The sequence below is a fragment of the Hydra vulgaris genome, chromosome 04, assembly GCF_038396675.1.
Source record: "Hydra vulgaris chromosome 04, alternate assembly HydraT2T_AEP".
NCBI classification, from domain to species: Eukaryota; Metazoa; Cnidaria; class Hydrozoa; order Anthoathecata; family Hydridae; genus Hydra; species Hydra vulgaris.
Genome location: NC_088923.1, coordinates 41,206,265 through 41,217,199, shown reverse-complemented (window position 1 = coordinate 41,217,199; position 10,935 = coordinate 41,206,265). Strand labels below are relative to the sequence as shown.

The window sequence follows — 10,935 nt, the reverse complement described above, 5'->3', positions numbered from 1 at the left end:
ATCAAATCACCTCTCGTTCGTCTTTCTATAAGTGTTGTTAATCCCAAATTTGCCAATCGAGATTCGTAGTTCACGTTTCTTAATTGAGGAACAAGTTTAGTTGCCCTGCGTTGAACTTTTTGAGTCTCTCAACATTTTTCTTTAAATAGATGTTGTATGCTGGAGCGCAAAGTTCAAGCAGCGAACGAACATAGGTAGTGTATAGTTTTAAAAACATAATAGGATTCTAGTTAATAAAAGTTCTTTTTCGACATTTACAAAAGGAATAAGAGTGTTCGATGAGTTAAGCATACCAAAAGAGTAGTTTAAAATATTGAAACCACCATAAAAGCTTATTACCAAAGTTTAAACCAATGTAGTAAGAGATTTATATCTTTTTGGACTAGTTCTAGATCAGATGAACTTTTGATTTTCGCATTAAATTGAATGTCATCAGCAAACAACTTACAGAAATTAGATAAAAACTCAGGCATGTCATTAATAAAAATTAAAAACAAAAGTGGAGCGATACCCGAGCCCTGAGGAACTCCACTCAGTACATCTATGCAATCAGAAAAGGATTTACCAAGAATAACAATTTATTTTCTATTGCTCAAAAAATATTTTATCCAATTAAGGATCATGTCATTGAAACCGTATCCTTTTAGTTTTAGGAGAAGAAGAATGTGTGAGACATGATCAAAAGCTTTAGTGAAGTCTATAAGTATTAGTAGTGTAGAGCAGCGATCATTAAGAGCTTCGGTAATAATGTCTAATACTTCTAAAAGATTAGTCGTACAAGACCTATTTCGAACAAATCAATGTTGATGATAGGATAATAAATTTTGGGCGTACAAATGGTCTGCCATGAAGTCGCGAAGTAACTTTTCCATTACTTTACAAACGAAAGAAGTAATTGAAATAGGCCAATAGTTTTCTGGATCAGTACGACAACCTTTCTTGTGAATGGGTAAAACATTTGCAAGCTTTCAATATGATGGAACTTGACCAGAAACAATGTAGCATTTAAATATAAGTGAAAGTGGCCTACTGAAACTAGCTGAGCAACTTGTTAAAACATAAGCGTATATACCATCAATATCCGTACCCTTTGAAGTATCAAGGGATGATAATAAAACTTTCAAATTTTTGCTAGAGAATAAGGACCTGAAGTCTGGAGAACAGATTGCATTAGTTCTAATAATAAACACTGGTAAGCTTAGATTACTTGTAGTTTATTTTAGGTGGTTTATTACTTTAATTATTTTATTATATTAGTTAATTTTAATATTATTTTAGGCACGTAGTTTATATGTATATTATAGAAATAGTATAATAAAGAAATTTTTTGTGTTTTGTCATTCTCTTAAACAAAAAAAAACTTCAGAAAATATTCTAAAAATTAGTTGGAACAAATTTGGTGTAAAATTGTGCAAAAAAATAATTTTCAAATGAGATATTAAATTTAAGGCATAACCAGGCCAGTAGCAACCGGGGGAGGGGGCAGCATTTTTACCATTTAAGTCAAAAATAGAACAAATTACACTTTTACAAGATTTTGACTGTTTACATATGAATAGAGCCATTTTTGATTGAATTTACAATTTGAGATAAGGTAATTCTCGTATTTATTGATAGCAGTTGTAACTAGTTTTTTGACAATTTATTATAATTAAGGTATTTATAAATCCAACGGTTCTCGTTCTTATAAAACAATATAAACTAAATTTATAAACAATATTATAATGTAATAGTCGTTGCTTTTTTTTCGTTACATATTTAACTTGAGTTAATTGAGTGTAATTTATTTTAATTAAAAACTTAGTTTTTTTAAGCTGTAAAATAGTAAAATGGTAAGTTTTTACCATTTTACTATTTTATTTGGTTAGTTTGTTTTTAATTGATTGGACAAGGTTTTGTTGTGGTCTATGTTTGTTTTAAATTTTTCATGCAATTTTATTCAATAACATTTAAATAAACTTGGCTTCTAAAATTAGCAATAACTCTTTTTTAAATTTTTAAAGAATTTTTTCAAGTAATAATAATAGTAATATATTTAAATATATCTTTTTAGATTACATGACAAATAATAATAATAAAAAAAACTAAGCCAATATATTATACAAAAATTTATGGTTTGTAAAATGTAAACTTTAAGTAAAAAAAAGGCAAAGTTATTTCATAGCAAGTAAGTTGATATCAAAACTAAGAAAAAGATTGCTTTCATTTAATTAAAGTATATGTTTATAACAAATATTAAACAAATACCAGTTAACATTTAGACGTGACTCTGCAATACCAACCACTTTAGCTGCTTTGATTAAATACTCTTTTGTTGTCCATGATGACCATATCTCTCCTAATATTTCCATAAACCAAGAATGATCAATTGTCATCATACTAGAAAACAGTTTAGATTTACATTAACGATAATGATGGTGTAAACTATGATTTACTTGATCCAGCATTTGTATTACACCTGTTGTGTCTGTCGCCCCAACAAAAAGACAAATTTGTTTTTCGAGACAATAATGAAGGACGCTTACGTCAAACCTTGAAGAGTAACCATTTGTTAGTACCACCACAGGTCTCTACATTTTTCTCTGTTAACTTGCTATCAAAGAATTTACAGAAATCGAGTAGAGAATTGTGATCTTGTACTCCATGTTCTGTAGTTGATATAAGCAAATTTGGAATTTTTTCCACAGTGGATTTTAGTGCTATTTTGCTGGCTATTTCTTTTCCTGATAATATTACATGGCAAATAACTACATGCCCAGCACAAGAACCAAGCGGGTTAATAGTAAATCTCTGTTCTTGCAGATCATTTGATAGCAACTGTCAGCCTTTTTTAGCAACCACCAATCCACTTGCACTCCCATCAACTCCGAGGTTTACAAACTGTGGAGTTTTATCATAATTAAACATACGTTTAGTGTCTATTGTACCGTACTACTTCTAAAGTTTTTTCACTGTTACTATTATACCTGTAGTTTTAAGTTTTTCGGCTAGTTCGTTTAAATGACTTCACCCATTTCTCTAGTGCAGTTTAAAGCACAATTCACATAAACTCTCTCTTGTCTCTTTTGAGTTAGACTTGGGGTGCTTTGCCATAAACCTTGAGCAGAAAGAACGGGATAGTTTATTTGTGAGTATTGCTTTTTCTGCATCAGGTGAAAGCTTGCAGTATAAACGATGATTTTTCAGGATTTTTATTAGCATGCATACGATACTTTATTATATTTAAAATGACAGTGGACAGCTCTACACTTCTACCTTGTAGACTGTTTTTATTTTTTGAATGCAATACTACTTTTTGAATACTACTGCATTCTCCTCATTCTTTTTCAAAATTGAAAGATGGTTTTTATTTTCACCAATTTTAGCTTCATCTAAAATGCGATTTACAGCTCTAGGATTAACATTAAAACAACCTTACTTAACAGATTTGTAGCCTCGACAGTTGTTTTTTTTTACAATAATCCACTGCATTTGCTAAAACGTTTTGGTTCAATTCTAATTCGTCTCTGTAAGAAGCTGCTTGATATTTTATTTTAGGTCTTAACCTAAGATTGAACTTTGGTCTCATTTTAATATACTTTAACTGTAAAAACAAATTAAAAAGTATTATGAATAATTTAAAATATAACTTTTTAGTTCTTTAAAAAATCTTACCTGCATTTTAAGGTACAAAAATTAACCATTATGAAGTACAGCTTAAAATCTGAAAGTCATTTATACAATCTATTTACTTGAATTTAACATAAAACAATTAAGAAATGTTACAAAATTTCAACAGAAATAAAAAAGACTTTTTCCAAAAATTTACCACAAAATAAAATCTACATTTTAAGGTTCACATGGTAAAATAGGCCTTATTTTATGGAACTGTTGCTGATTCATTAAAGAGTGTAAGTGCAAAAAGTACCCCAATGAAATTTAAATTAATATAAGCTATGTTTATATTCTGAAGATTAGCTTTTAGCTATTGTAACAAAAATTTTAATGGCTATTAAAAAAATTACCTACATTTTAGGATACAAATGCCTCTATATAAAAAAATTAGTTAAAAAAAACAGTTAAAAATTTTTATAAGCTGAACTTGAAATTTATTAAAACAGAATTGGCAAATAAAAACATGTATATCATTTGTGTTTTATTGATTAACATTAGAGTTAATATCCATAATATGTATATGCATATACTATTTTAGAGAATCAATAATATATAAATGTTTATATTGTAATATATAATATTTATTACCAATTTATCTTTGAACAAAAAAACCGTTGTTTTTGTCATTTATTACATCGTTTACTACTGTTATCAATATGATGTCCTCTAAAAATATATTTTCTTCGTTAACATAACTGGTGTTTTTTCTAAACATACATACATACACTACATACTAGGGTGTCCCACTTTTAAACTGACCAAAATATTTTTGTTAGCACTCATTCTTAATCATCATCATTAGGTCCCAGGACCCACCAAAAATATTTTTAGACTTTTAAGTACATTGGTTCAGGTAGAAGCAGGTTTCATATGAGAGGTTGCGTGATTATTCAAAAATTTTACAGAATTCTTTCAATTTTTAGACATTTTTGGTCTAAAAAAAATGTCTAAAAATTTCAAAACATCAAATGGAGAAAATAATATTATGTTCTAAACTATAATGTAATTTTAATGCATTTAAATGACCTTAAACATGTTTTTTTAATAAAATTTTAATTTTTAGACCTGCTGAAAACAAAAAAATACCAATACTCATTATAAAATTGTATCCTATCATATTAAATATTAAAATATCTGCAATTTTACTAATTCATATGTTTTTTTTTACTTTCTTTTTTATTTGATGTGACTTGATTGATTTCTATTACATTTGATTTTTCAGAAATATCTAAATTAGAAAATATATATAATGGATAGTGATGATGATGGAACCCTCCGCAGATCCTCTAGGACCAGAAAAGGTCAGAGTGCAGCAAGAGAGAGAACTGAGGAGAGTTCCAAAGAGCCTTCCTTATGCCAAAGTCATTCTTCTTTGAGAAATACCTCTCCTAGAACTAGCAGGGACCAGCAGGGATCATCCTCATGTACATCCCAAAGCAGAAGTCCAGCTTCACAGCGAACCAACAGGAGAAGAAGAACACTCTACTTGCTTCAGCATCCCCTTCATATGTTTGCACCAAACAGGTTATATTTTTTATTTACTTTTAAAAAGTATTAGAAAAAGCTGAGTAAAATTGTTTATCAAAAATAGTTGTATGTAGAAAAACAATGTAAACCTACTTTTATTTTTTTTAGACTACCCACAATGGGAAAAGTTTGTCGTCGAATATATTGGCTAAGATCAAAGAACAATAAACAAAACTTATCCTGTGCACAAATGGCAAGGTCAAGATTTATGGTTTGCAGTGAAGGGGAGTGTGAAATTAAAAACAGAGGGGAATTCACAGGTGTATGTATACTCAGAGAACTGTTAAATCTTTGGGACAGGGGTGGTTTTGATTCAAAATTTCGGTTAACAGAGCAAGTAGTCAAGGAAAAGCTTGTAGAATCTTATGATCGCTACCAGAAACTATGCAAAGTTAGAACCCTTTATGAAAATAGAGAGAAACTGGAGCAATTAAATAAAAAATAGGATTTTGTAAATGAGGCAAACTATACATTTCAAGTTTATAAAACAGATATCTAAAATCTGATCAAAAATGATGAAAATAGAGACAAAGATGCAAAAAGAGAGGACATTGAGTTCCTGAAGAAAGCATTTAGAGGTGAAATGGTAAAGTTTGACAACAGTAAAGACAAATCTTATCATGACAGAATTAAAGATGGAGAAAAAAGAATGTTTGGTATGATAGAGAGAATGCATAGAGAAGATGAACGGGAAAAAGAGAGACAGGAAAGGTCAAAGAAGAAAACAATAGAGGAAAAGGAAAGAATGAAAAATTTTGAAATGGAAGTATCATTTTCATCAAGTGGAACAAGTGCAACTGATAGTGATTTTGAGCCTTCATCAAAAAAACAGAAGATTAGTAAAGATAGAGTTTGCCTGCAGCTTTCAATGAATGACATTCTTGACAAATGGGTTCCATTCTTGACCAGGTATAAGGTAAGCGTTAGAGCAGAAACCTCACTCCTGGCCTCACTTTTCAGTATCGCTGGTGTTGATCTCAATACAGTTCCTGTATCAAAGAGTGGTCTGCATAGAAACAGAAAGATTGTTATTGAAAATGAAGCAGAAATGGTCAGAGAAGAAAATCTAGACAAAGTACGAGATTTAAAGGTTGTCCTTCACTTTGATACAAAACTTGTCAAGAATTATAGAACTGAAAAAAAAATGTCTGAAACTGTAGAAAGGCTAGCTCTCAGTCTTTCATCAACCCAGGTCAATGAACCCCTAGATTTCTTGCTCGGAGTTTTAGAAATTGAGTCATTTAAAAGACAGGATCAAGCTATTGCTATTCAGAACATTTTAGAATACTATGAGCTCACTGACCAAATCATTGGTTGTAGTGCAGATACAACTGCCTCTAACACTGGAAAGTACAATGGGGCTATAAAGTTCCTGGTGGATCATGTGCTTCAACGACCAGTGCTTTGGCTCCTCTGTAGGTACTAAAATATTTATAAAAATCATTTATTTTGTCACATACATTTACATTGTACAGTGTACAGTTTTTCATATTTAAATTTTTCAGGCACCACATTTCTGAAAGGCACATATCACGTGCAATGGATTATATTCAAGGAACAACAAAATTGCCATCAAGAGCAATATATAAAGATTTCCAAAATAACTGGCGAGAAATACAAGAAGGAGCTAAAAATATGGATCAATTGCTTTTTTTTAACTATGACAGAGATGAGTTTAAAGTAGGTACTACTTTTCATACAAGAGTAATAGATACTAAAAAATTTTGTGAAACAGCCTTGAAAAGAGATTGTTTTCAAAGAGGAGACTATAAAGCTCTATGTGAACTACTGGTCATTTACCTTGGGGGCCATGTACCTGGTTTCCAATTCAAGCAACCAGGTGTATATCATCATGCCAGATTCATGGCTGACTGTATATTCTTGCTGACCATGCAGCTGACTTCGAAGATAAATTCAAAATTGAATAAAAGTGAGAAAGATATGTTGCAAATGTCAACTGACTTTGTTGTCACATTTGTTGGATCATACTTCCTGAAGTCTCTTATTGCAGCCCAGGCACCATCAAATGATTTGGATGCTTTCAAACTGTCTTTAGAAATGATGTCAAATGAGCTATATAAATCCAAGTATGGTCCCCTGGCAAAAAAGCTCCATTCAAGCCTGGTTCGTCATAGTTGGTACCTGACCCCTCAGTTGGTTATTCTTTCAATAGCAAATGGTGATCTAGATTCAAAGGAAAGAGCTGAAATAGCTCTAAAGCTGATAAGCTTTGATCCTCCATCACTTGATGAATTCAGTACAGAAAAACCAGATTCACCAACACATATACTTCCCATGTCAGTTTTGTCTGATTTTGTTACAGAGGAGTCCTGGCTGATATTTACTTACTTAGGTATTTCTAGAGAAATGATAAAAACATGGATAGATGATAACTTTAATGTTTCAAATGTTTCATATACAAATTTTCAAAATCAAGTAGCAAACCTTGCAGTGGTCAATGATAGGGCTGAGCGCCACATTCGACTTGTTCAAGATGTTGTGGCTTAAACCCATGATGAAGGATTACTACAAGACACAATGCAAGTTGTAACTAAAAGATAGAATAAGATTTTTCATAAGATATGAAAAAAACCAATTTTGTGTGATTTTTTAAAGATTTTTACCTTTTTATTGTTGCTATTTTGTGATAAATACTCATTTGTGATTTTTTAAAAAGCTAAAAATTAAGGAAATATTTTTTTTAGATCAAAAATGATTGAAAAATGAAGATGTTTGCGATATTTTTTTCAATAATCACGCAACCTCTCATATGAAACCTGCTTCTACCTGAACCCATGTACTTAGAAGTCTAAAAAATTTTTTGGTGGGTCCTGGGGCCTAATGATGATGATTAAGAATGAGTGCTAATGAAAATATTTTGGTCAGTTTAAAAGTGGGACACCCTACTACATACATACATTAGTCCTGCAGGATTACATAGCATATAACAATATAGTAATAGTTTATTATCTCATTAAAATTGTATATACATACATAAACTGTTCTTTCAGATTTTGAAGAAATAAGCAAGGTTGTTTCTAAAAAATTCATTTCAATGTGTTTGTATTATTGATTTTTCAGTAATGTTTACATCGCTATTAGAATGATTTTTCCTAATGCCAGCGCAAGCAAGAACACGATTTTTATGCCATATTGTAAGTGTAAAAACTTTAAAATCTGCTCATAGTAAACGTAACAAAAAAAAAAAAAGTTTCATCCTAATTTATTGTCAAACTTTTCGGTATCCCTTTTTCATCTAAAGCTTTTCATCATCTAAGATCTTTAAAGATCTTGCTAAACCTCGTAAATGAGCCTAAAAAAGAGCCTTAAAAAAAAGTAACTGAGCAGTTGGAATACAAATTTGCAAACATATCATCAAAGAAGAAGAAATTCAGTACAGATTGCTTACTGTTGATAAAGCCGATTTACTTTAACAAAGCAAAGAAAAAAGTCTTCAAATAAGTCTAAGAAAATGCTGATTGTAGCACTTTATGCAACTGCATAAAAGATTAAAAAATTATGAAAATCAAGTTTATTTATATTATATATATCTCAAAATTCAGCCGCTTTTTGCGTTTTGAACCGTTTTTAAAATTTAACGAGGCCTAAAGGAGGCACTAGAACATCTTGAAAATTTGTTTGAAAGTTATCAGACTTGATTTACGTATATTACTTTTCAAAAAGAAAAAAAAACTTTTTGTGTGATTATAACAGCTCTCTTATAATAATTGAAACGAGTACTTTAGTACAAGTACTCGTAACCATACCAAATAAATTATTTTATGTAAAACACAAAATGTTTTTAAAACCACCAAGTAAAAAAAGTTTCCACTGCAAAGAAAAACGCGTCCGCTTACTATGTTTACACCACTCAAAAACATGTTTATCGATAAAATATATTACTCATGATAATATTTGATAAGTTATATATAATCTAAACCTTAACTTTACCTAGATTTAATATTACATATTGTGACTCTTGGACAGATACAAACTACAATAAAAAATTGAAGCTTTTTATGTGCTATTTTTTATCCTAAAATGCAATACTCTGATTTATTTTTACAAAACTATTTTCAAAAAACAAAACTAGCATATATATATATATATAAATATTTTTGCTGCAAGAATTTCATTCACAAAATATAGCAAACAGGGAATATAAATCGAAACATTGTGTAACGTAACGTCGTCATTAATTAACTTTCAAATTATTTAAACTTAGTGCGCTGTCTACTACAAATTGTTGTTCAACCATGTGTTGTTTTTTATTTCCAGTAGCTGGAGCAGAAGCTGTTGATCGACCAGCGTATCTAATTGACGATAAAATATATAAAACATAATACGTAGGCAGAAAGAGACCCTAGACACCGGTTTTTTTACGTTCGAGAAAAACACTAAAATATTATGCTTACACTATAGCAAAGCAAAAACAGAGTACTTATTTGAGCATACTTTATAGGACAAAACTAAGTTGGACAAAACTTTAAGTTGGACTTATTTTAGCTTTTTAATCAACATCCACTGCCACTGTATTTACAATGTAAATAAAGGTAAGGTAAATAAAAGAAACTAAACATAATAAACATATAATCAGAAATTTTTAGTCGCCTTGAAAAGGTTTACTATTTTTGTCCGACATTAATTTTGATAGATAAGGTATTTAATCCATAATGATTTAAAACTTACGTGGCACGTCGAGAGTTCCCAGTCGATGTTTCAATTCGAGGTTGCATATGCTGCCATGCTCCATGATTTTTATGCTCTTCTTGTACCCATTGCAAGGAAGCATTTTGGTATTTAGCGCACTCTTTACGCACCAGATCAAATGGGAACGGTGACAGCTTAAAGCAAAAATATACAACCGTAATTATAAACTTCAATACTCTGAAAACCTTGATAAGCATTATTATAGTTAAAGTAAGTATTAACGGAACCGGAATTACCAGAACACCAGTAAATAATGTAAAATGTTGCGTTTTTATTTAGTGGTAACCTTTTTGCAAACAACAGGTAATATCAGAAAAACCGATGAACTTAAAAAGTCCATTAACAAAATCTATGGAATTATTATTTAGGGTAGATTAGTGTAAAAGGAGCACCTTGGTACCCAGTGGGCACGAGTCGTCCAGAGATCGTCCGTAAGACGTCTCTTGGACGTCCAGACATCCCCCGGAATATGAGCAAGCTCAAATTACCCAGTGTTTTTTATTGGAATTAGCTAATTTTAAGTCCTAAAATTGCAGTGGTTTTTATTGCTTTTAAATGAAAGCAAAACATATTAAAATTTTTTAATAATTTAGCAATACTAAATATATTTCTGTAATTTAAATTCATTAAATTGGTATTTTTTATCGTTTAAATGTTTGAGTTAATAAAATTGAAAAAATAACGAATTACATTTTTTTTTTGCATAAAACAAAGTAGTATTGTTTCAATAAAAAGTGGCTCAAAATTTATTCTTCTAATGAAAGGTTTTGGTAATAACAAATCATTGTATTCTGCAAATTATTTTTAATTGTCATAGTCCGGTCAAAATAGTCGAAAAAATAGTGGTAGATTTGCAATAATTCGCATAGAGCTAAAAATTGGTACAGTCGTTGGGGACATTATTAAAAATAAAATATAGAAAGTCCCCAATGATTCCACATCTGCAAAAAAAGTTATTCAAAGGCAAAGGATAAAAACTTGTTTTTTTGCTAGTGCGTTTTACTAATCACAGAAAAAAAAGTTTATGCGGCTTTTCTCTGATCT

At 30.3% G+C, this 10,935-nt stretch overlaps 1 protein-coding gene across 1 annotated transcript in view; it reads right to left on the bottom strand.

The window, feature by feature from the left end:
- Positions 1-8,875: 8,875 nt before the first annotated feature.
- The window catches only part of LOC100203774 (2-oxoglutarate dehydrogenase complex component E1), a 53,356-nt gene continuing 51,296 nt past the window's right edge, over positions 8,876-10,935 (bottom strand). Inside the window, exons 23-24 of the mRNA XM_065796366.1 lie at positions 9,871-10,025; positions 8,876-9,494 (exon numbers count right to left, since the gene is read on the bottom strand). Of these exons, the coding sequence (XP_065652438.1) occupies positions 9,377-9,494; positions 9,871-10,025 (273 nt within the window). The 3' untranslated portion in view covers positions 8,876-9,376. The remainder of the gene's footprint in view (positions 9,495-9,870; positions 10,026-10,935) is intronic.